General features: G+C 41.3%; 2 protein-coding genes across 2 annotated transcripts; one reads left to right on the top strand and one right to left on the bottom strand.

Annotated features, from left to right (window-relative positions):
• Positions 1-2,455: 2,455 nt before the first annotated feature.
• On the bottom strand, positions 2,456-14,664 carry srp19 (signal recognition particle 19). Its single transcript, XM_034171356.1, has 5 exons — positions 14,499-14,664; positions 11,675-11,750; positions 9,704-9,775; positions 5,889-5,997; positions 2,456-2,759 (listed from the first exon to the last, which is right to left on the bottom strand). Exons 1-5 carry the CDS (start codon positions 14,534-14,536, stop codon positions 2,629-2,631), a joined length of 426 nt encoding a protein of 141 aa, XP_034027247.1. The 5' UTR covers positions 14,537-14,664; the 3' UTR covers positions 2,456-2,628.
• Positions 14,665-15,009: 345 nt separating this feature from the next.
• Positions 15,010-24,070, top strand: LOC117511325 (serine/threonine-protein phosphatase 2A catalytic subunit beta isoform). The gene is made up of 8 exons (XM_034171355.1): positions 15,010-15,396; positions 18,211-18,249; positions 20,467-20,637; positions 21,176-21,349; positions 21,574-21,663; positions 21,841-22,002; positions 22,994-23,112; positions 23,473-24,070. Exons 1-8 carry the CDS (start codon positions 15,295-15,297, stop codon positions 23,543-23,545), a joined length of 930 nt encoding a protein of 309 aa, XP_034027246.1. The 5' UTR covers positions 15,010-15,294; the 3' UTR covers positions 23,546-24,070.
• The last annotated feature ends 1,673 nt before the right edge of the window (positions 24,071-25,743 follow it).

Below are 25,743 nucleotides of genomic sequence, written 5' to 3'. Positions count from 1 at the left end.
CTGTGGATGGATCTAAATTCAGGAACCGACCTTACCTTATATGTTGATTCTATTTTTACTTTGAAGTTAATTCCTTTAATCTTTATCTTGCCTTTCACTACTGAACATCCTTGATGACAGGATCAAAGGTATTCTGCTGACAGACATGCAGATCAGCCAACAACACAAACATAACCTCATGGGTGATGTTCAAAGATTAAAGATCAAAGTTAAGGTAATGATGTGGATCAAAGTCTGGCTTCAGGTCTCATATCAACTGGTGAGATTCTTAAAAGACTCAGCAGCTTTTTGCCATTTTAGCTCAGCATTAAATATGTTACAGAAAACCAGTTTAATCACTGTGGAAGTTCAACTTATTTCCTGCAACAGTATTTAAGACCAAAGCTGGAAGCTTTCCAAAGCACAGCAAACATCTCCATCACCATGGTGAGCATTTGGAAAGAGTGGATCATTTTCTGGAGCTAATGTTTCTTTGGCATTTTTAAATGTGATTTTTCAACAGGTTAATTTAGTCGAGGCCAGCAGGCCCGATACACCGGACATGTCCCCACGGCATCGAGGAGAAAGGAGTCTCACGGAGAAAGCAGCACAGGTTTATCTGATTTTGGAGAAATGTGACCACAAAGAGTCGGAGAGAAAGCGCCGGCAGATGTCTGTGTTCACGATGCAGTGACATGGACATGGGACTTGAAACTGCTCCCAGCCCCTTGTCTTAGCGAGGTGTATGCTAACTGGCTTGCTGACTGTGGGCAGACAAATGAAAGAATCAAGCAACATGAATGCGATGACGTCTATTGGATGCTTACTGACCGTCATGTCTAGCTTGTACAACTTAGAAATACTGAGTGAGATAATGTCTTTGGTTACATAGAAAGCCATGTGGAACCAGACAGCAGAACCATGTCCCACACCGCTGCTAAAGTAGAATCAGCGGGATGTGGTTTTTTTTCAGGGTATGTATTTATTATTACTTTGTGTGCAGCTATCCAGTATTATTTTAACGTATTTGAGGTTTTCTTTTCCTGAATACACCAGAAGTTACAAAGGAGCCAGAAATACGCTGACTGACGAACCTTGGAAAATTCAGGCAAAAACCAGTAGTGCTCCCCCTTTTGATGATACATAAGTGCCGACACATGGCAGAGAGAACAGCTTCAGCGCCCTGCTCAGCGTGCCGCTCTCGTTGGAGCGTCAACACCTAGAATGTGTCTCTTTGTCCCAGATAGATCTCTTTCAGTGCAGCTTCTTGTTCTGACTTCAACACAAAGTTAACACCAAAGTCTTTCATTGCCAACTGTAAATGGTCATCAAAACATTCCAATTGTATCTTTCTGAATTCATCAAACTCCATCGTGTCAATGTGGTTGAGTGATAACAGGTGAAGTTTCTCAAACTTTTAAGTTTCTTAAATATTTATTACAGTCACTCTTAAAACTTCAGTTCTCTTTACAGTTTTATTACTGGTAAATTTTTTGTATTAATTTAGATTAGATATACTCATTATCTCACAGGAATATATCACAATTACCTGGGAACTACTTTTTGCACAGGAATTCATCAAACACGTCGGCCAGAGGATCCTCGGTTCAAATCCCAGCCTGACTGGAAAATCACGAAGGGACCTTGGGCAAGGTCCTTAATCCCCTAGTTGCTCCTGGTGTGTAGTGGGCTCCTTGCATGGCAGCAGCCTGACACTGGGGTGAATGTGAGGCATTATTGTAAAGTGCTCTGAGCATCTGATGCAGATGGAAAAGTGTGATCTCAGACCCCCAGCAAGCCTATCAGTTGTCCTGGTGGCCACAACTTAAAAGTATCTTCCACAAGCTGGCAGGTTTGGGAGATGAGTCAACCTGAAAAGGTCCACGTAGCTCCTCCTTAATACCAGTACCCCTCCTCCACCTTGCTGGCATCTGACTTGAAATAGTTCCGTGTGTCCATCAGCTTTCCAGCCACAGCTTCATCCAGAGTCATGCTCATATCATCTGCCCATAAAACCTTTGAGGAAAAAAACAGAACAAAACACAGTCTTCAGATACTTCTTGGTCTAATTTTGATGTTTCACCTTGTGCTTCTAGTTCAATGGTGGTTCTTTCAGCCTTCTTGACCTTGGCCACGTCTCTTAACACCTTGGACTTCTGGACACTCCAGATAGGTTGTAGTTATGGAATCTGGTGGCTCTGGAGGATAAGAGCTTCCTGATAGTGTCACGTTTAATTCTTAAGTCTTTAAATGTCCCCTGCAGGACAGATCAGCAGACAATATGGCGACGAGCACGTGACAAGGAACTCGATGCAAGATACATTTTTATGCGTGATCACAGGTGCAGGTACGTGAAGTCACATGCTGCGGTTTTTGACAAAGAGAACATGACTGAAAAAAAAAATAAATAAAATAAGTCAACCAGATGACAGAAATAATGAATAGTTTTTTTGTAAAGACAAGCATTAAGACAGAAGATGATGAAGTGAAGTTTATTTTTTGTCAAAAAAGGAAGCAGAGACAACATGACGTGAGTCCATCAGCATCTGCTGGAGGCTTTTTGGGAACCAGCAGCCCAGTTCTGAGGGAGCTCAAAACACAGAGGCCTTAATCAATCTGCAACAAGATAGAGGGGAAAAAAAAAAAAATCTATTTCTTCTTCTTCTTGCTCTTTTTGCCTCCTTCTCCCTGCTGGGAGCTGGTGTCTCCGCCGCTGCTCTTCTGGGTCCGAGTCTTCAGTTTGGGGATCATCTCTGCTACGTAAAACATCACGTCTTTACCTGACAACAGACACAACTCGCTTCAGTTCACGTCAGAGCGGACAGTCTGCTTATCTTCAAGACAATATGTATATGTGTGTGGCTCAAGATCTGAACAAGAGCGCAGGTGACAGTGGCTGTTTGACACAGATGACTACTGTAGTCTTCTGCAGCCAACTGCTTCAGTGTTTCTGGTTAGATTCCTTTGTGGCTGAAATCTTTTATTTGTTGTGGTGTTTTTTTTTCCCTCCTCTGAAGTTCCCAGAGTGAAGTATGGGGCACCTCAGGGTTTTATTCTAGGTCCACTGTTGTGCTCCATTTACCTTGTACCTCCTGCTGAGATTATATCTAGATGTGGAATTGACAAGGTGGAACTTTACTGTTGCAACATTCGAGTAATTCGACATATCCTGAAACACTGATTCATGGTTTTGTGGTTTTCCAGAATTTATGCTTGTAACATTTCATTTTATGTTTTACCACGTAAGAGTCTGTAACTGTGGATGATTCAAAATATGCCTTCTTGAGTTCTGACTTGAATTCAGGAATTTGATCACAACTCCACTGGCTGGACATTAATTTGTGGACAGATTTCAAAGTTCTGCTCATGGCTTATAAAATCCTGAATGTCTGCACCCCATCATGCGATGGCCTATTCAAACGTTTTGAGCCTGATGCAGCAGCAGTAGGATGTGGTTCTCCATCTTTTGCATTCCAAAAAACCAACATTTCTGGAGAAAGTGTGAAATTTTGACTCACTGGGTGCAAAGCTGAGAAATCTTTTTCAGAATGCAAATGATGGAGAACCCCACCCAACTTCTTCCGCATCAAGCTGAAAACTTCTCAGTCACTGTTGTATGTGGCCGAGTTGGTGCAGCTTCATGAGCCTGATGAAGCACTGCGATCACAGGGGGCGGGGCCTGGAATACTTTAAATTCTGAAGTCAGTCAATTGCTCACAACCTGTGATGATCAATAAACTGCAACTTCAATATATGTATCCTGTTTTTACTCACTTTGTTACTTTGGGAAGCATTTGAACTGAGTGTTTTGTGTGTGTGTGTGTATATATACACACACACACACCCACCCACCCCCTGGCAAAAATTATGGAATCACCGGCCTCGGAGGATGTTCATTCAGTTGTTTAATTTTGTAGAAAAAAAAAAAGCAGATCACAGACATGACACAAAACTAAAGTCATTTCAAATGGCAACTTTCTGGCTTTAAGAAACACTATAAGAAATCAAGAAAAAAAATTGTGGCAGTCAGTAACGGTTACTTTTTTTAGACCAAGCAGAGGGGAAAAAAAAAAAAAATATGGACTCACTCAATTCTGATGAATAAATTATGGAATCACCCTGTAAATTTTCATCCCCAAAACTAACACCTGCATCAAATCAGATCTGCTCGTTAGTCTGCATCTAAAAAGGAGTGATCACACCTTGGAGAGCTGTTGCACCAAGTGGACTGACATGAATCATGGCTCCAACACGAGAGATGTCAATTGAAACAAAGGAGAGGATTATCAAACTCTTAAAAGAGGGTAAATCATCACGCAATGTTGCAAACGGTGTGGGTTTGGTTACAATGGGCTAAGGAAAAGCAATCATGGACTGTGGATGACTGGATGAAAGTCATATTCAGTGATGAATCTCGAATCTGCATTGGGCAAGGTGATGATGCTGGAACTTTTATTTGGTGCCGTTCAAGTGAGATTTATAAAGATGACTGCCTGAAGAGAACATGTAAATTTCCACAGTCATTGATGATATGGGGCTGCATGTCAGGTAAAGGCACTGGGGAGATGGCTGTCATTACATCATCAATAAATGCACAAGTTTACATTGATATTTTGGACACTTATCCCATCAATTGAAAGGATGTTTGGGGATGATGAAATCATTTCTCAAGATGATAATGCATCTTGCCATAGAGCAAAAACTGTGAAAACATTCCTTGCAAAAAGACACATAGGGTCAATGTCATGGCCTGCAAATAGTCTGGATCTTAATCCAATTGAAAATCTTTGGTGGAAGTTGAAGAAAATGGTCCATGACAAGGCTCCAACCTGCAAAGCTGATCTGGCAACAGCAATCAGAGAAAGTTGGAGCCAGATTGATGAAGAGTACTGTTTGTCACTCATTAAGTCCATGCCTCAGAGACTGCAAGCTGTTATAAAAGCCAGAGGTGGTGCAACAAAATACTAGTGATGTGTTGGAGCGTTCTTTTGTTTTTCATGATTCCATATTTTTTTCCCTCTGCTTGGTCTAAAAAGTAACCGTACTGACTGCCACAATTTTTTTTTCCTGATTCTTGTATATATATATGGAAACCATTCGGATGATTCAGACGGTTTTCCATGACTTTTCAGTTGTGTGACTATCCGAGAAATTGTGGAAGAGGTGGGCATGTCACAGCATGTCCTGTGAGACTTCAACATGAAGGTGCTTTTGCTGCGCCGTCAGCAGCTTCAGCATGAATTTCGCTGCAACTCTTTTCATGGCCAAATCTTCTGTCACAGTGGAATGTGCCAAAAAAGTGCTGATGTCCACCTCAACCGCAATTTCTCAGAAAGTCACACGACGATCCCGCATCACCACAGCGTTCACTTTGGAAATGATCTGGTCATTTCAGCATGCCGATGGCTGCCCGGAGCGCGGCGCACTCTCCACCGTTGTGCGGACATCTTTAAACCGGTTGTACCGCTCCTTAATTTGTGTGATGCCCATAGGATCGTCACCGAAAGCTGTCTGAATCTTCTGAATGGTTTCCACCTGGCTGTTGCCCAGTTTCTGGAAAAATTTGATGCGGCGCTGCTCCAGTTGTTCCGTGTTTTTCCTTGAAATGAAAATCCGCCAAGTGCACTGCACACGTCCCAAACAAAGGCTGCTTACCAGAAAATGATGCAATCGACAGGTGTGAAAAAGTTCACGCATGAGCACGAAGGTTCAAGGTTGGCTCATGCAAGCACACGTGATTCAAATCCATCAGGTTTTTGAAAAAATAAAAAGGTCCGATACTTTTCTAACAGACCTCATATATATATATATAGAGAGAGATAGAGAGAGAGAGAGAGAGCCCTGGGTGAAGTTGACTGGCTGAGATTGAAATGTCGAACCACATATGTGAGTGTGGTGGACTGACTTACGGGATGTGAACCTCTCCTGATACAGGCTGCCGTCGGCCTGCTTCAGCTGAATCCTGACACGACCTCTGAACTGCACGTCCCTGTTCCACTCTCTAGGATGCATTTTGTTCTGAAACACGGAGACAACACAAATATTTACACAAGAAAATCTACCAAACATATCTGCATTTCTGATGTCCTCCCCAGTCCAAAAATCAGCTCCTGTGAAATACAAGAATTCAACCAATGATCATTTTCTCTGCAGTAGCATGGCAAAAATTAATTAATTAATTAATAATAAAAAACAAAATCATTATCCCTCCCCACTGGCTGGCTGCTGCACACTCGAGTCTTTCATCTGACAAACTCAAGCCTAGAGTTCATGTTTTCACATCAAAGTTTTCCAAAACACTTGGACAAAGTGTCAAATAGCCTCAGAACAACAAAGTCCAGTTCCTGTAAACTCTGAGATCTCTGTTAACACTGTAAACCAACACCGCTGAGAAAAAGATTTGAGTCATTCAGCTCTTAAAGTGTTGAGGTCAGTATTTCACACGGCGACCACAGACTGTGTGTGTGAGACTGTGTGTCACTCGCCTTTAAAAGCTGCAGAGGACTTTGTGCCCACGTCAGTGATGTCAGCGTACTGGGATCTGAAATCTGAACCAAGCGGACACAGAGCGCACCGCATGCTGTTGATCGGCCTTAATGCACGGCGAAGTGTGATCACGGCCTGTGATACACACTTAAGGCCCACTGACACTTGCATGACTAATTCACGCACTTGTACGCCCTGTGTCATGCAGGAGAGTAAACTCTTCTTTTTCGGGTGCAGACTGAGCGCGAGAAGGGCGTCGGTGCGTGCACTTGCGCAAAGACAATTTTGAAATGTAAGAAAAAAAAAAAAAAAAATCCTTCACGCATAAATGTCATGCTACATAGCGCAATCTGCTCGCCAACACAACATGCAGCTCGTCAAGTAGAGTAAAGAAGTGAACAGAGCAAGCATCAGAGCACAGCTCGTATCAACGATTATAACGAGATATTAAAATTTATTTATAAACACTTTTACAGCTGCAGACAATAAGGAAAGAACATGCAGCCGTTTTACCAAGCCATGACAATGTAAACATGACAAATGATGACCTTTTTCGACGGCTCCAAATGCTTTCTCCAGCTCATTCAGCATGTGCATGCGAACTGCACTGCTGGAGTGGTCCTCTGTGATTCAGGAAGCAATCAGACCCGTTTTCAACAGACAACTTGCAGAGAAAATGATTAATCCAACACGAAATAATTTTATAATCGCAGCATCCAGCGCAGAGCGCGTGGCAGGTGTGTTAGGATACAGTGAGGAATCAGCACATTTCTCAAGAACAGGTGAAGCTCCATGTGGACCTTTGAAATTAACCAGGTCCCCAAACATGATATTCAAGAGAAGAGTCTTCCAGCCATCACTCCAAAACTAATCCAGTAGGCGGTGCTACAACCTTAGGATCATGGCTATATCCCAGGTCAGAGGCTGCATCCTACAGAGACCGCAGAGGTGGAACCAACCCTTCTGAAAGAGATGATAGAGCCCACATAGCATTTTGCTATTGTCACATTAGCTAATCCTGCCCTTACCCGTCACCTGGCAACCTTGACAGAGCTGCACACAACAAGCTAGCATACTGGGGGTAACCTGTTGTTTACTCATTTTTCAATACTTATTCACGTACATCCACAGTCCGACACTGTGCTTTCGTTTTGTTTTTTACATTAACAAGCCAGTGACTCTTGGGATTGTTTGAACCATGAAGGACACATCCCCTCTGCCCTTCATTTTCAGGGGAAAGAAGGCTGCATTTGCCATCCACATTCCAAGGAGCCAGTCTGGTTGCACCACATGTAGGAATGCAGCCTTAGATGGCTGCAGCTTCTGAATTGGGACTGAGACTATCCTTTGGTGTTCTGGTGAGCTGAACCATCTCCTCTTCTACCCAAAGAAGGCCAAAGTCGATCTCAGAAAATACTACACATCAACTTACCCACAGCTGGGGTTTGATCTTAAGCCTGGTTCACACGACAGGATTTTAAAATGATCTTTAGGTTTCCAAAACCTGAGAGACCACACATGTGAAGATAAAAAAAAAAAAAATTCATAGATCTAACAGTGTGTGGTGTTCAGCCACACGGTGAGGACAACAACACCACACACGAACAGATTTCACACACGAACATTCCCAGCTCAGACAGGAAATCTCGCAAAATCTCTCGATATTAAACGTGACTTTGGAGAAAACAAACAGATACTTTGTGGACTATTTAAAGTAGAGGGGAAAAAAATGATACAAAAAGAAGAAGAAAAGGTGTTCTTTAAAGGAGTGGAGACAGCGCGACCACCGGACTTTTTGGTAAGTCAGAAGAGCTGTTTTGATTTTATTTTCTGCTCCATGTGTCCGTCACCGTCACCTCGCTTTCTGATTGGCTGCGTGCTTGTTTGTGGTCGAAGGACGCAACACATGCTGTGATATCGTGCCAAGACAATCCAACATGTTGAATATCCCCGATTTGCGATTGGAGCACTCCTGACGTCCTTCTGAGCAGATCAGAGCACTCTGAACACACCACACAGAGCAACTGATAAGATTATCTTCAGCGTCATCACGATTGTCAGGGCGTCCTTAAGATTGTCGGCCTAATTATTTTACCGTGTGAACCCGGCCTTAGGTTCATGGGCCCATCAGGATGATTTTAGTTGTTGCTTATGGCACCTTGACACCTGCACACATTTAACCCTCACACTACTGTGCAAATTGTCATACCAGTGCGACCCGCTGTGTGCCGCTTGGTTATATAAAATAATTATTTTGTAGTGGATTCAATCATTTACGCTCAGAGTTTGGCTGCTGAATACACCTCTAATTGCTTCTGGAATCACAGAGGAATTTTCTACAGCTGCAGGTTTTTTCCTCTTTCGTGTGCTTCATGACATGGAGAACGTATTTGGAACCATCTAAAAAGGTAATTACTTGTAATACTATATTGAAATAGCTTGATAAAACCGTTGTATTTTAATTCCTTCTTATGAGTATGTAAAATTATGTTTATGACAGATTTAACATCTCGTCATAATCGTCCTGATGAGCGGTGCTGTGATGCGCTGACACAGTGATTCGCACTGACAGTGTTTCTGAATTGTTTTCACAATGTTCATGTGAAGTTCACATAATTAATGTGTGACAGTTTTTGAACATTTAAAAATTTTCTTTGCGCGCTTGCATGAAACCACGCACAGTTTACAAGTCTGGTAGGGCAGATTGTGTACCACTGCGCGGATCAAATTTGTGCAAGTGTCAAGGCACCTTTAAACTCCACAAACTCAATGTCTTGTGTACACAACTATTTGTTGAATGTATTCCTGTATCACGACTTCGTCCTGCCTCCTGAAACTAAACTCAGTGGTGACATCACAGGCGTGTCCTTCCCCACATGTCACAAATTTTTAATCCAGGGTAAGAGTGAAGGTCTTCTAATCAATGGTCATGTGACAATAGCTTCCTTCTGCTTTCCAAAACAATAGCTTTCTGCTACTCCTTTATCTGGGTTTACAGCGGAACAGTGACTCAGTGTGATGTTCTCAGAGAGGTCTCCATCCTCCTACGTCTCAGGCTCCAAAAGACAATTATTACTGAAAACAAACAAGAAGCTTTTGGAGTCTAAAATGTCCTGCAAAGTGGCTGCAGACAACATGACAGAAGATGAGCTACCACCACAACCTGCCGTCTTAGCCGTGGCTACAGGAATACAATCAGTGACCTTTTCCTTCTTCTAGAAATGCTCTGGAGGCTTACCTCGACGTAAACGTTCATCCCCGCCGCCATCAGCACATCTCTGATCTCAGCACAGGAGGGATTCTCCACACCCTGGAAACACAAACCGTCAGCCGGTGCAATAAGTTCAACCTTCACCACAGTCACGTAGCAGCTAACGTGCTCCGCCCCGATTGGTCAGATGGTCATGTCTCCTCGCTAACCTTTTAAACTGTTTGTTTTATGTGTGAAGAGTCACGGATCGTACCATAGGTAAACCCGAGCCCCGGTCTCAGTCTGTGGATTACAATGTTGAGTATATCAGCAGGATGTCAGAGCTTTCAGTCCTTTGAAGATGACTCTGAAGCCAGCGTGTGGAAGAGGAAGCTAATGGATGTAAAAGTTGCTGTTTTTGGAGCTCTGTTCATCATTTTCTGCTGCTGAAATTTGATTCAGTTTCCTTCACTTTAAATATCTTATCAGTTTTTGTTGTTCTTTATTTATAATGTACTCATTAAATTTAACAGTGGGAGGATTATTACTAAGAATTTGACTTTTCTGCAAACCACCTCCCAGTTTTCTTCTCACAGCTATCACACACAAGCTGGTGAGCTGCTGGGTGAATTCTGACATCATATATATATATATATATATATATATATATATATATATATATATATATATATATATATATATATATATATATATATATATATATATATCCTTTGTGTTCTTTACACCAAAGCGTTATGAGACTTAAAATCTCAGACACGTTTAAAGAGTTGATGTTGGGGGACATTCATGGTGTTAGCTTTACTCATCAACTAACCACAGGCTAGAGTTAGCATTACCCTGTGAGTGGTGATAGTCTAGTGGTTAAGGTGTTGGGCTTGAGACCAGAAGATCCTCGGTTCAAATCCCAGCCTGACTGGAAAAACACTAAGGTCCCTTGGGCAAGGTCTTTAATCCCCAAGTTGCTCCCTGTGTGTAGTGAGCACCTTGTATGGTAGCGCCTTCACATTGGGGTGAATGTGAGGCATTATTGTAAAGTGCTTTGAGCATCTGATGCAGATGGAAAAGCGCTATATAAATGCAGTCCATTTAACATTTACCAGCCACAGTCCATATAAAAGAAATTTTGCTGCCAATACCCCCAATACCCCCGCGATCAATTCAGCTGATAATTTATGCTAAACTACTGATCCATTATAACCAAAGGATCAGCATAGTTCAGTCAGCAGAACAGGTTGTTGGGTTCAATCCCCAAATGCTGCTTAATGTCCTTGCCTTGAGTAAGACAGTGAAGAGGAGAAACCTTTGAACACTGAGAATCTGCTGATGGAAAGTTCGATACCAAAAGTACAATCTTCATTTTTTCCCCCTTTAAAAAATAATAATACACAGCAAACACTAAACATGACAGTGATATTACAATAACTGTAACAATAAAAGCAGTAATGTCCCCTCTGAGTCTGATCTGCTTGTGGTTTCTTCCTGAAAAGCACCTGTGGGACTTTTTCCTGTCCGCCGTTTCCCATGTGCTGTTGGGGGGAGGGGCTTGGTAAGGTTCAACCCAACCCTTCTGATGCATTTTGTGGAGATTCATGTTGTGATTTGGCCCCATATAAATAATGCACAGACATAAATAAACTGAACCGAAACTGAAATATGTGTCAAATGTGTGTGAGTGAAGGCAGCACGGTGGCTTAGTGGTTAGCACTGCCGCCTCACTGTAAGAAGGTTGTGGGTTCAATTCCCACCTGGGGCCTTTCTATGTGGAGTCTCCCCCGTTTTTGTGTGGGTTTCCTTCCACATCCAAAGACATGCAGGTTAGGTGGACTGGCAATTTGAAATTGTCCAAAGGTGTGCGTGTGAATGACGGCACAAGAAAACCCAGCAGCTAATTTCTTCTGATGGTGATGAGATTCTGCCTTTCTTCTGTGGACTAGTTGTCAGTAGATAAACGTGCCATTTACTGCAGCTGGAACGTGCGGTAATAGTGCGGAGCGTCACCTTCTCTGTGGGGATCCTTCGACCTTCCGCCAGCGTCTTCTTACTGTTGATGTACATGGGATAGAGGCAGATGAACCTGAAAGAGAAACAAAACAACAACAAACAAGAACTCTCAGCAAGCCTTTCTTAGCCGACCTGGAAGGGACCCAAGAACTTAACAGTGGGTCAAAATTAAGAATAAGATCAACTTTATTTATCCCAAAGGAAATTATTTTGCCCTATTAACCCTTAAAGTGAGGCTTCACCTCAAAAACACTAAATGTTTTCAGCCGAGCAAAACAAGCAGTTAATTAACTGACAGAGAAACCTAATTCAACAAATCAATTCACTTTTTTAAGTTGTAAACTAAAGGGAAACCCTGAGCTGTCCCAAGCTCTGACTTGAGAACATTCAACTTTTCTGCTGCAGTTTCAATAAGATGGTTTACGGTGCTTTCAAACAACTTCTGAAATGTTTAAACCAATTTAATATTAGAACAATAATAACAACCTTCATTTAATCAGATAAAATCCCTTTGAGATGGAGATCTCTTCTACAAGGGTGACCTGGCCATGAAAGGCAGCAGCACACATTATAACAGACTGAGGTTAACATCATCAAGAGAACATTAACAAATAAAATACAATCATCCTGGTCACTGGGAGCTGTAATGATGTGTGGGGGAAAAAACAGATCAGAATTTAAAGGCAACAGAAACACCCACAGATTATTTATAGCATGAACAAACACAAAAACGCATTATTTTGATAGTTCAATAAACACTAGAGACCATAAAACATCTACAGAAAACTTTGTTAAAATGATCATTTCCATTTTGTAAAAAAAAATAATAAAAAAAAATAAAAATAAAATAAAATAAAAATCTAAATGTTGGGAAAGGAAGTGGCCAGCGGTCACATTCTAGTTCTGTGACCATGAGGGAGCATCAATGCAAGTCCTGCAACTTTCTCAATGTTTCAAAATTAAAAAAAAACCCTTGTTTTAGTCGTGGTCTTAGAGGCTTTGATGTCGACCGGCTGCCGCCATTTATGCAGGTCAGGTGGGTGACGAGCCTCGTTCTGAGATTCCCTGCCAGAGGCACCAACAATGAGGTTAGATATGACTGCTAGAGTCTGCACTCCCAATGCTGCCCACTAAACACCAACATCCCTTCATGGACAGTGACATGACGCCTCCTAACCGGGCAAAATATTGACCAAGTTCCTGGATATTAATGCATTTTCAATGGGGATTCACGACTGAACACACGCAGAAAAACACTTGGCTAAAGAACAACAACTTGTCCGGAAAGCCCTCACAGTATGTGGGTACCCACGATGGTCCCTGGATAAAGTGCAGAAGTCCCAGAGAACAAAGAGACCAGACAGACAGGAGACAGAGACAAGAAGAAGAGTGTCTCTCTCTTATTTAGCAGGAGTAGGGGCAAAACTACAGAGGATCTTCAGACAGCACAAAATCCCAGTTTACTTTAAACCTGTTAACACCTTGAGACAGAAATTAGCTCACCCTAAGGACAGGATCCCTAGTTACAAACAGAGGAATGTAGTGTATTCTATCAGATGTCAGGAAAACTGTAACGAACACTACATAGGTGAGACTAAGCAACCTTTACACAAAAGGCTATACCAGCACCGCAGAGAGGGCGCCAGTGGACCTCAGTCTGCAGTTCATCTCCACCTTAAAGACACTAACCATACGTTTGAGGACAAGGAAGTTAAAATATTAGCCAGAGAGAAGAAATGGTTTGAGAGAGGGGTCAAGGAGGCATTCTATGTGAAGCAGTTGAAACCCAGCCTTAACCGGGGAGGGGGTCTGAGACACGTTTTGTTCCCTGTTTACAATGGGGTACTGAGGTCAACGCAGTTTCAGTCTTTTGTTCATGGTAATGAGTCATTCACATCATCAGGAGAGGCATCAGTCCCATCATGAGGAGGGACAGCTACCCTGTCATTAGGAGGGTGCTAAAAAGAGCACAATAGGTGCTAATTAAAGCAATTGTTCAGTCACTAGCCAATAGCAGTCTGCCTCTCAGTAGGAGGGGTCTGGTTAGGTTTAAAACTCCAGCTTTTGTGGCTTCTGTTTGTTCCTCTCGATAAGGGTCAGACAGAAGTCTGACTACCAGAGCAAGAATTTTAGCTGAGGAAGCTTCTACGATTTGAAGCGAAACGTCCTCGCGTCAAGCAACCCAGTCCAGTCGAAGATTCAAGCTTCTCTACTATGGAAACCACCTGGACAACTGAGAGCCTACATAGAACTATTGTTATCATGTGTCACTATATACAATTGTGCATATTTCTTTTTACACAATAAAATGAATTATGTTAATATTAAACATTAATTATGAACTGATTCTGAATTATTTCAGAAAAATGTTCCAGTACTCCAACAGCAGCATCCAAAAAGTCTATTTAAGAAAAAAAAATTGACAAATCACATGCACGCTAAAATACAGAGTACCTACTTTTTGAGGTAATTAGTTTGTTATCAGTTAAAAGGAGTTTTAGATTTAAGCACACATTTAATTTCTGCTGAAACTTACATTTTTTCCCCACTGGCGTTCACAGCGTTTTAGCTAACATAGCAAGTTAGCTGTGGGGAAAAAAACACGTAGTTTTATTTTTTATTTAAACGTAAACATAACATTTCAACAATGCCGAACTGAATAGTAACTCTTCAAGGTTTGTGAAATGACTCGAGGAGAAGTTCAGATGAATAGTGACTTTGTCAAGCGTCATGTTGTCTTTAAATGAATACATTTCCCATCAGATGCTGACGAGGACTTTAGCTCAGCCCGGCTAACCAGTTAGCCGTGACAAACACTCACCTCTCTTTATCCGCGGGGTTTTCTGTTAGATGCGCCATTGCAGTTGCCCGTTGTTATGACCCCCCAAAACAATGTTTGATTCTGACAGTAAACCACACAAAGCCATATGGTCACTCACAATCACCACCGACCGGTTCGCTCGATTTCATGCGGGGAGTACGCCGGATGCATAGAAGCTCCTCCCAGGGCGCGCGCGTGTGCGCGTGTGTGCGTGTGCGTGTGTGTGTGTGAATGCATTTAGTGTTGCACAGGGACATCTAGTGTTGTAGCCAAGCACCACGTCGTCCTCAAACGTAGATGTGCCCATATAACAAGACTATTAATAAGAGAATCATTTGCTAGTTAGGCATGTTCAAACGTCTTAAAGTCATTATGAAGTCAGGATGTCCATATGTTTTTGTGAAGTCATGCGGTCATTCGGGAGACAAACCAATCTCACTCTTGTAGTTTCTAGTTCATCCACATGGTGTCACTGGTGAGGCGACGGTGACTGCTGCTGAAAAGCCCGGATGTTGTTGCAGCTAGCTCTTTTTAGCATTAGGGCTAGTCGCTGTCTTCTGTCGTATCGGCGATTTTCGATTTTTTTTATTCCCTCTAGACGACACCAGCTGGTTTTAAGCCGCAAATTTCACAGTTATATTTTATCATGACAGAAGCTGACTAAGCGACTCTATAGCTTTAGGGTCGTATCGTTAATTTATCAGCCCGTTTGGCGGGTCTGGAGAGCTAAAGGCTAAAAGCGGCTTACAGGCCAGTGTAGCTAACGCAGCTAGCTTAGCAGGCTACCGCCTCTGTCATGGAGGACAAATCTTTTACTAAAGAATTAGACCAATGGATCGAACAGCTAAACGAGTGCAAGCAGTTAACGGAAAACCAGGTCCGGACACTCTGTGAGAAGGTAAGAGGTTCCCAGTTTTTTTTCTGACCAACGCATTTATTACTGGCCTACAACACCACAGTGGATCCGACTAATTACTGTATTGGAGTTTTTTTCTGGCTCTTCTTCCGAGGTTATTTTCTGTCACATAAGATACAAAATTCTGATCGTTTTTCAGATCAGATGAATTTCTGTGCGCGCTACTGGCGTCTTTCTGTTATCCGACAATTTAGGTTTAAGTGTTGTGCTGTATTCATAGGACCAATTCCAGGAAGTAGATGAATACTACATAACTGCATTTGAAAACCTTTGAAAGGTTTAGATTGGCCTGAAGCCCGTCAAACATTAATGGCACATCAAATGACGTTGACACTATGCAGTGACTCGAGCGTTGATCATGTTATCTTGGATTGTGTGTTTATTTATATTTGCACTACAGGATGGTGGACAAAGTGCGCTGGTTTCCAGAGCGGAATTCCTGGTTCAGGAACCTGTCCATTCTCCATTAATGTGGAGTTGCGTTAGGAAGGACATCCGGTGTAAAACCTGTGCCAAATCAACATGCATATCCACCTCAAATCTGCTGTGACGACTTGAGGGGAAAAAGGGAAGAAGCTGAAGGGACTAAAGTCACCTTGACACTTGCACAGTTTGACCCCCGTTCTAGCACAAAATCTGCGGTGCCACAGAGTAAACTGGTTATAAACTATGCACGGCCGTGTGCAAAGAAAATTTTGAAATGTTAAAAATTTGTGGCACGCATTAATTTTGTGAACTAGATGTGAACATTGCTCAATCTATTCGAAAACACTGTGTCACTGCGAGTCAGTGTGTCTCAGTGCCGCAGCGCATCTGACCGATTTTATAACAAGATGTTAAATCCACAGTAAACACAATTTTACAGATATATTATCCAACTCGTAAGAAGGATTGAAAATGCAACTGTTTTACCAAGCCATTATAATGTAAATATTATAAATGAATACCTTTGAGACGATTCCAAATCAGTTCTCCATCTCATGAAGCACATGAGAAAAGTTGCAGCTGTAGATAATTTCTTTGTGATTCCAGGAGCAATGAGAGAATAGTTTCATCAGCCGTTTTGAGAGCAAATGCGTCTTCCGGTATGAAATAATTATTTTATGTAACACGGCGTCCAGCAGGACAAAGTGGGTCGCATTGGCACGACAAATTGTGCATCAGTGCACGGGGTAAATTCCTGCAAGTGTTGAGGTCCCTTTTATATCAATAACTGTACAATATGGCCCTTCCTTAATGGGGAGTCTGCTCTTTAGTTCTTCTATCTATCTCTGTAATCCTAAACCATGTGTGATAATCAATTGTGCAGTTGCTTACCAGCTGAAACTAGGCACGCACGTATGACCTAAATATGGCATCCGCTGTATTGGACGTATCACCTGCTTCTGGCTTGCGAGACTTTCCGGGCAGTAGTTCTGAGTTCATGCTTCGAGGAATGTGTTTATTTTTTTGACAATCAGCAATCTCCCTATTTTATGGTGTAGATGAAATCTCCCCCTGCAACCTCGTTTTCAAACGGTATTCCTGTGCTGAGGAGAAGTTAGGAAATTCCGTGAAAAATGGAATTGGAAGATTGCGTCAAACATTCGCTTGTTATGGTGAGTTAGATCAGTTTTCAAATAATATAGAACATGTAATTCATGTGATTATGTACTTTGCTGTGAAGTTTGGTGGTGATCGCAGCGTTCATGTGCATATTTTTATGATCTGCAGCACTGATGTCAAGACGGCGGACATGATGAAATAGCTGTGTCTTTTTTTTATTATTTTTTATTTATTTATCTATTTTAGTTTGGAAACTACTGTCAGAAAACAGTGTTTATATGGCGGATTGTTGCAAATCACACATTTAAATGAGATAATAATTAGGTTTGACGGAGTACCATCATTTTGAAACGTAAACAATGAGACACCGGTCACCTCTTTTCCCTTAAGCATAGAGATGAAAATTACCAAGATCTTCCTACCTTCAAATGCTCATACCTTTCTTCATATGTGACATAAAACAAATGTTTAAACACCATTTTAAGGTCTATAGGCTCTTTCCAACCACACCATTTCTGTTACAATTCCTTTAACTTTAATTTTTTTTGTATCACATACCTACTGAGATATTGAGCTTGGATCCCCATCCTATCATCAGTGTCCTTCCAGAAATGGTGGTCAGATTCTGGAGTGCAATAATCATAATAGTCCCAGTTCACTTACAACATTCTGAAGTCATTCAGCACATTATTGCATAACATGACTTTGTCTCTTTTCCCCATTAGCAGATATGCGCTGCAGTCCTTTATTCAATAACACTTTCTAACCTGCAAAGTGCAAGAAACCCAGTTTATGGGTTTATTGATGGGGCTTTTCCATCTCATACATATTTGGAATGTATAACAGAAGATATACCTTACTGAATTTTCATGCAGATGCTCAAAGTGCAAAGATGAAGGTTGGAGATATCCATATGTTTATGCAATACCTGCTGGATTTCTTGTTTAGTCTCTTTGGTTGCTCTTGACACTACAGAAAACAATTGCATTCATTCAAACACACCAAAAATCCTTCAGAGGAGGTGTCTCATGGTCCTGGGCTTTGGAAGGTCAATGTCCAGAGATTTGGCTCCAGGAGTTTCTGGTCTCTGTTTTGGCTGTTCTTTCTCAATGTTAGAATGGCTATTTTAACTGAAGGGTGCAGAGCTACAACCCATTTGGTTCATTCCCATCTTTATTTTCACTGCTCAGTATTTAAATGTTCTGTTTGTTTCAGGTGATTAAGTTGACCTTCTGTTTCTGTCTCATGCAGGCTAAGGAGATCCTGACTAAAGAGTCAAATGTTCAGGAGGTGAGATTTGTCAGAATGTCACACTGTTCTCCAACACAAAGACTTAATGCTCATCTTGTCACAGATTAAACTAGAGTTTTTTTCCTGATGATTAATTCAATTCATTTTCAATTTATTCATTTTATATAGTGCCAAATCACAACAGAGTTGCCTCAGGGCACTTCACACAAAATAATTCAGGGAACAAAATAAAAAGAATTAAAAGATTTTTATTTTTTTTTAATAAAAAACATAGTAACACAATATGGCAATATGCTAGCCATACGAAAGAAAATAAGTGTGTCTTAAGACTGAACTGAAGTCTGAAAGTCTCCACAGATTCTGGCTGTTTTATTGACGCAGGGAGATCATTACACAGAACAAGGAAGAAAAAGCTCTATGACCCACAGACTTTTTGTTCACCCTAGTCTTGCATCCTTTAAAGGCAAAGCCCGGGCCGGTACATAGGGTTTAATTATATCAGCTAGGTAGAGAGGTGCCAGTGTGTCATCAATTTTATAGGCTAGTTATAGAACCTTAAAATCTGATCTCACAGGGACAGGAAGCCAGTGAAGGGATGCCAAAATTGGTGTAATGTGGTCAAACTTCCTGCTTCTTGTCAAAAGTCTTGCAGCACCATTTTGAACCAATAAGCGAAGTGCGCATCGCATCTGCGCATGCGTGGGTCAAACGGGGGCAAAAATCCCAGCTACCACACTCACACTGCTCCCATTGAATTTCGTATACAGTAGCATTAGCGGACTGTAAAAGTTAAAGGTTTTACAGGGATTGTTTCAAAGGCTTTAAGCCTTAAGTGACACATACAATAATGACAGGGGCGCATTGTGCTGTTTTCAAATACTCAAACGGAATTTATAGGCTTGAAAGTTGGCTGAAAACACACAATTGCAAACCTCCGCCGAGTCCAAACAAAGACGTAAAGAATAAGAAATGTGGTCATAAACCTCCGTTCATTTTGCCACCAAAAAGAAAGATCCAGATGGACGTAAAAGCCGGACTAAAATTGTAAGTTTTTTGCACACATTTATTTTGTCAATATCCTGAAACCGTGCCGCCGTTTTCGTGCATCGGTGTATGACTGTAATGTCGCGCCATGAATGACGTGGCACGTAATATTGTAAAATTGACATGTTCTATAAACAAACTGCATGCATGCACATATCATTGTATGTCTGTCAACTTATCAAAACAAACGTGACACCAAAGAAGTTATATGTGAGACTCACCGTCATTGTCGTCATTATGAAGCCGGCGGAGTCGCTATTTCTCATCCCTGCTTAGCAAATATTCTGCAATATCCACAGTTTCAGTCTCTGGACTTTGTCTAACCATCAAGGGGTCAGAAATTTGTTTTTCTCCAACTATCAACAAGCACTGGTCATTTTCGACAGCAGCGCTCTCTTCCTCCTTTGTCGGCACTAACGGTACTTTCTGTACAGATGCAGCACATGCAAGCGCAACCAGCTCTTCTTTCCATTTGTCCACTACCGTACGTAGTCCTGGTTGTAACAGGCAATCCGCGGAGCTTACAAAAACGCTTTAAATCGTCAACTTTCCAGCGGTTGAAATGATCCAAATCACAGCACTCTTCGATGCTTTCTGCCGGCATAGCTTGGTTGGTAGCTGAAAACTTTAGCCTGCCCATAATGCACCGCACGGCCTGGGATGCACACTTCGCTTATTGGAGACCCCTAATGCTGGACTGCAGTAAACCAGAAAATAGAACATTGCAGTAGTCCAATCTAGAAGAGACAAACGCATGAATCAGGGTCTCAGCATCAGCCATAGACAGGTCACTATGTTTTGCAGGTGGAAGGAACCAGTCCTCGTAATATTTCTAATTTGGAGGTCAAAGGACAATGTAGGATCCAAAATTATCTGTGAATACTTATGTATATGTGATTTCTTAGTTATTTTATTTTTAATAAATTTGCAAAACTCTAACCTTTTTCACATTGTCATTATGGGGTATTGTGTGTATAGAATTTTGAGGAACTTAATGAATTTCAGCCATTTTGGAATAAGGCTGTAACATAACAAAATGTGAAAAAGTGAAGTGCTGTGAATACTTAGTGGATGCGCTGTAAATACTGGGTGCTGGCCACAATTTGTAAAACCATCCAAAACAGAAAATATCTACTTTATCATACAGTTGAAGTTCATAGGATGATTAGTGGTTTGGAAATGAGCCCGTGCTGTTATTACATGTTTTCTTAGGTGCGATGTCCGGTGACTGTGTGTGGCGACGTCCACGGTCAGTTTCACGATTTGATGGAGCTGTTTAAGATCGGGGGGAAGTCGCCAGACACCAACTACCTGTTTATGGGAGACTATGTGGACAGAGGCTACTACTCCGTGGAGACGGTCACACTGCTCGTCACGTTAAAGGTAACGCCCTGGACATGGGCCAATATTAACGTTTGAGTCTGAAGTTTTCCTTTACGTGCTTTACGACAATGATAGTTATTGACTTATTAAAGCAGCTGAATCAACCTGAAGAGTGAAATTGACTTGATAAAGATGTTGTTTGTCTCTGTTATTTTTAAATTACCTGTGTGCAGGTTAATGAGTTCCTCTGGTACACAAAGTTTTTGACAAAACAGTCAAAAGCAGATTTTCAGTAAATTTCGAATTATTCAGAAATAAGTTTATATTGAATTTAATCTTAAGCAATGTTACTGAAAGACTAAAATGTAAAATAATTCAAATTTTCACATGGTTTTGATGGAGTGTGAAGCTTGAAGATCCAACTGATTGTTCACAACTTCAGAGAATATCTAATGCATTGTGTGCATCTCTTCAGGGGTGGGCTGGGGGTTGTTACTCACACTGACCTGCATTCATGTCCTTGTCTTCTAATATTGCTGTCTGTGCCAGGTGCACATGCTGGATTACTAGCTTTGTGATTGGGTACTTTGTGGTCCAGGTTCGTTTCCAGGAGCGAATCACGATCCTGCGAGGAAACCATGAATCACGGCAGATCACGCAGGTCTATGGTTTCTATGACGAGTGCCTGAGGAAGTATGGGAACGCCAATGTGTGGAAGTACTTCACAGACCTATTCGACTATCTGCCGCTGACCGCGCTGGTCGACGGACAGGTGAGAGGAGCCGCCGTCCTTCTGTTTTTATCACAGTAAAAGTTTTTAAATATTTTCAGGTGATGCAGTGTGGTGGGAGAGTCACTTTGAGAAATGTGCACATGAGGAAAAAAGCACTTTATGCTTTTATAAAATGAACCTTTAGAAGTGATAATTGGACACAAATCCCAAAAGTTCCAAACCTGCAGTGAATTTTTCCTGATGATGTTTGTTCTGTGTGTCAGATCTTCTGTCTGCACGGAGGTCTATCTCCCTCCATAGACACTCTGGATCACATACGAGCATTGGACCGCCTGCAGGAAGTCCCACATGAGGTAACGTGGCAGTCTGAGTCCTGTCTAAATGCTGGAGTGCAATGGTGGCCAAAGATGTTTGGTGCAGCTCTCTACAACATTTGCACCATTAAAAAAAAATGTTTCACACAGTGATATAAATAAATGCTAATATGATAGATGCGGTGCACGTGTCTCCCCCTCTCACGCCTCTCTTAGGGTCCAATGTGCGACCTGCTGTGGTCTGATCCTGATGACCGTGGCGGGTGGGGTATTTCTCCTCGGGGTGCTGGTTACACCTTTGGACAGGATATCTCTGAAACCTTCAACCATGCCAACGGTCTCACTTTGGTGTCTCGTGCCCATCAGCTGGTCATGGAGGTAAGGCTCCGCCCCCGGTGACAGCGATAGAATTGTTTCGCGTGAATGGGAGCTCTCTCGCTGTCTCTCACACACACTGTCACACACACACATTTAATTTCACATTATTCAAATGATGTTAGAATGTAGTGGCTGGTTGCCAGCTATGGCAAAATGATGCCCCCTTTTTTTAATCACTCTGCGGTTGCATTACCTACAAATAACGGTGACACTTGATGGGCGTTCCCGGGACATGCACGCCTCCATAAGATGTCTTCAGAGGGGTTATCTGGTTACAAAAATGGCATTGTTAGATTCAGAACTGTTTTTATTTCTTGCTTTTATAAAATATATGAGAAACATCTTAGATTTATACAAAAATTGGCTCTTTCAGAGTGTCTTCCACCATCTTGGTTTATTTTGTTCAGGTGAGCAGCCAGCCTATGTCAAGCTGCTTGTTCACTTGCTGTTTGTTTTGCTCGGCGTTTGCAAAAAATAGACTTTAGGTCTATTTTGACCCCGCCTAGCTGTCGGCAGAGCAACAGTTTGTCTCTTACCGCTGCAAAACATCCACTCTGAAGGAAAATGAACAACAAGTTGTCACTTTGCTGCTGTGGCTTCTAGCTAATCTGACCATACAGTTAATCCTCCAAGAAGCCACACCGCATTCACTCCTCTGGAGGTGATCATGATGATCATCACCTCAGCAGCCTGAAGGAGTGGAAACTGCACATTTTAGTATCATCTCTTTGAAATATTCAACTTGAGATTTTTTTTTTTAAACATAATTCAAACCCACACAAGTGGGTTTTAATAAGCCAAAAATACTAGTGTCTCCATAGCAACAGCTGGATTTTTGAGTGTGTGAAGTGGTATTTTATTTGTCATGTTTTCTGCCCCAGAGTGCACTTCTAACAGCCCTTTTTGTGTGTTAGTGGGAATGCTGTTGTCTTCTGTCATCAGGGTGGATAAACCTCTTCAGTTTTGTGATGCCTGTGTTTTTTTGTTTTAGGGCTATAACTGGGGCCATGATAAGAATGTGGTGACCATTTTTAGTGCTCCAAACTACTGCTACCGCTGTGGAAACCAGGCAGCCATCATGGAACTAGACGACACCCTAAAATACTCTTTGTAAGTCCACAGGAACTTCAAAGTTTCAGTTAAAACTCCCATGTTTCAGTCTTTTGTTCACACATTTGGATTGTAATTCTCAGTGAAATCTAAAGAGTGTAGAGTGTAGCGACTCCAGTGAAAGCAAGTTGATGCTAAAATGTCTTAACGACATGATTCCAGTTCCAGCATGATGGTTTCAAAAACACATTTACTGTTATGTCTGCTTTTATTGTGAAAGGATGCATGTTATTCTGTTGGAGTGTAATCCAGAACTGTTAGAGCTTCAAATGCATGTAAACCCACATTTGAGAAAATCTTAATATTCTTTAAAACTTTTTTCTTTTTTATGTCACTAAGTTGTTCTTTCTGACTTCACAGCCTTCAGTTTGACCCCGCCCCCCGCCGTGGGGAGCCTCATGTGACCAGACGTACACCTGACTACTTCCTGTGAATATCCAAAGTCATCTCTGTCAGTCATCAAGGAAGCTCCACCCACTTTCCCTTCACCCTTCGTTTGGATGGAAAGATCGTAAGAGATTCAGTACCAGGGAGAATAAAACTAAACGATTGGCTGATAAACCGATTTTAATTGAGAAAAGGTAGAACAGCCCCCTCTACAGGCGGAAAGCGCTCACTCATGCTGTGTTTCTGAAGATGGTGGGGGGAAGGAAACGTTTCTAAGATAATAAAACTACAGACGTGGACCAAATGTGCCATATTCTGATCCTTTTGCGTCATACATGACTCACTTTTTATTTTCTTTTGAGTAACGACCTACCTGACATCACTTATCACGTCACATTTCACAGCATATGTGCTTTTTGTTTCTGTTGCAAGATGATTTTAAAAAAAGAAACTGGTGTCTGCTTCAAGTAGAGCAGCCGACAGGTTTAGCTGTCATCTCGGCAAATATATTACTGTAAGAATTTGAATAAAGACGACAGACGTATAATAAAATGTCTTATTGACCAACTTACTCTCATTTCTCCTTTGTTTTACAGCCATCTGAACACACCAAGGACCTGCTTAGAAAGGAAATGTTTAGCACTCTTAAAACATTTTAAAGCCACCCAAAAATAAATAAATGCTCTTAATGGCTACAGTTCGCCAGGATTTCTGTTTTCTCAATTGGCACAGAATCATTTTTGTGACATTTTATGCTGGTTGATGCTCTGTGTAAATTTTAGCTTTAAAAAACAAAGTACCATATAGAGATTTTAGTCACATTTAATGTGAACGGTTTTAAAATAATGACAGTATTAAACATGTTTTAAAACAATGAACAGGCTGCTGCACAGCTAATTATAAATAAATGGGTAATGTGACCTTAAGAAGGATGCTTTTATTTCTGTGGGAAGTGACTTACTTCCTGTCAGGTTTGTGGTTATGTTGTTAGTAGTGGCCTTGATTGAGGCTTTGGAAATAAAAAAAACTGACCAGCTTGTTTCAAGTCACTTCAGAGACGGAGAGAAAAGGAAGAAGCCTCTGCCTCGACTGCGCACTAAGTACTTTCTGGGGTTGTGTGGAGGTACGACTGTGTTGAGTTTTATAATGTAAAGTGTTTGTTAGTATATTTCTATTACTATACATTCTATATATGATCCATCTCTCACTGACAGCTCCACCTGCTCTGGACAAAACCAGTTGAGAGCAAACTTCCAGGCTCCAGTAAACCAGTTGTCTACCTCAGACTGGTGTCAGAGCAGCACAAGGTGTCTTTATGTGAAGCGTTCGGTGCACCGCGGTTAGTCCTCTTCAAATTAGGCCTTTTTCATCAAATTTATGCAAACTGATATTCCCATTCTCCAAGGTCTAACTTAACTAAATATACCAGTTACTTTGATCTTGGACGTTGGTTATGCCTGCCTCAAGAGCCATGCAGTTTTTTCAAAAACGCTGCAAAATTCGGGATATTATGTCCTTGTTTTCTTTGTAGCTTCCCAGAGGTTAATGCTATAGCATTGAAAGTGGTACCAAATGAAAGCTAATAAAATTGCCTTGCATATGGTGTCAAACACATGAACACCTGTGTAAATTTTAACTAATTTTAATGCACAAACATATTTTTGATGCTTGGAAAGGATGACATGATACATAACTATCTCAAAAATGTTGCTCTATATACAGCTTTAGTAAAGCTCTATAGACTATAGAGCTCATGAAAAATGAGAGCAAAAACAAAAGTGTTGGATTTATATTTTTGTTCGGTGTATAATTGTTTCCTGGAGGTTAATGCAAAATATTAAAATGCATGTTTTGTTTTAATAGCAGTGCTAATATATTCAGTTTCATTTGGCTCATTGTAACTAAATATTTCACTCATTACTTCCAGTGAAATTTATGATTTTGTTTACTTGGTGATAATTTGGCTTTTTACTTGTCAAACTTGTCATGTGACGTTCACTGAGCTTGGCAGCATACAGCTTTAGTAAAGCTGTATAGACTATTAACATTTTTGAGATAAAGTTATGGATCATATGTCATCCTTTCCATGCATCAAAAATATGTATGTTTGTGCATTAAAATTTACACAGGTGTTAATGTGTTTGACACCATATGCAAGGCAATTTTATTAACTTTCATTTGGTACCACTTTCAATGCTATAGCATTAACCTCTGGGAAGCTACAAAGAAAACAAGGACATAATA

Source organism: Thalassophryne amazonica, chromosome 5 (assembly GCF_902500255.1).
Source record: "Thalassophryne amazonica chromosome 5, fThaAma1.1, whole genome shotgun sequence".
Lineage (NCBI taxonomy): Eukaryota > Metazoa > Chordata > Actinopteri > Batrachoidiformes > Batrachoididae > Thalassophryne > Thalassophryne amazonica.
Note: the sequence above shows the minus strand (reverse complement) of the source record. Positions and strands in the feature narration are given on the sequence as shown.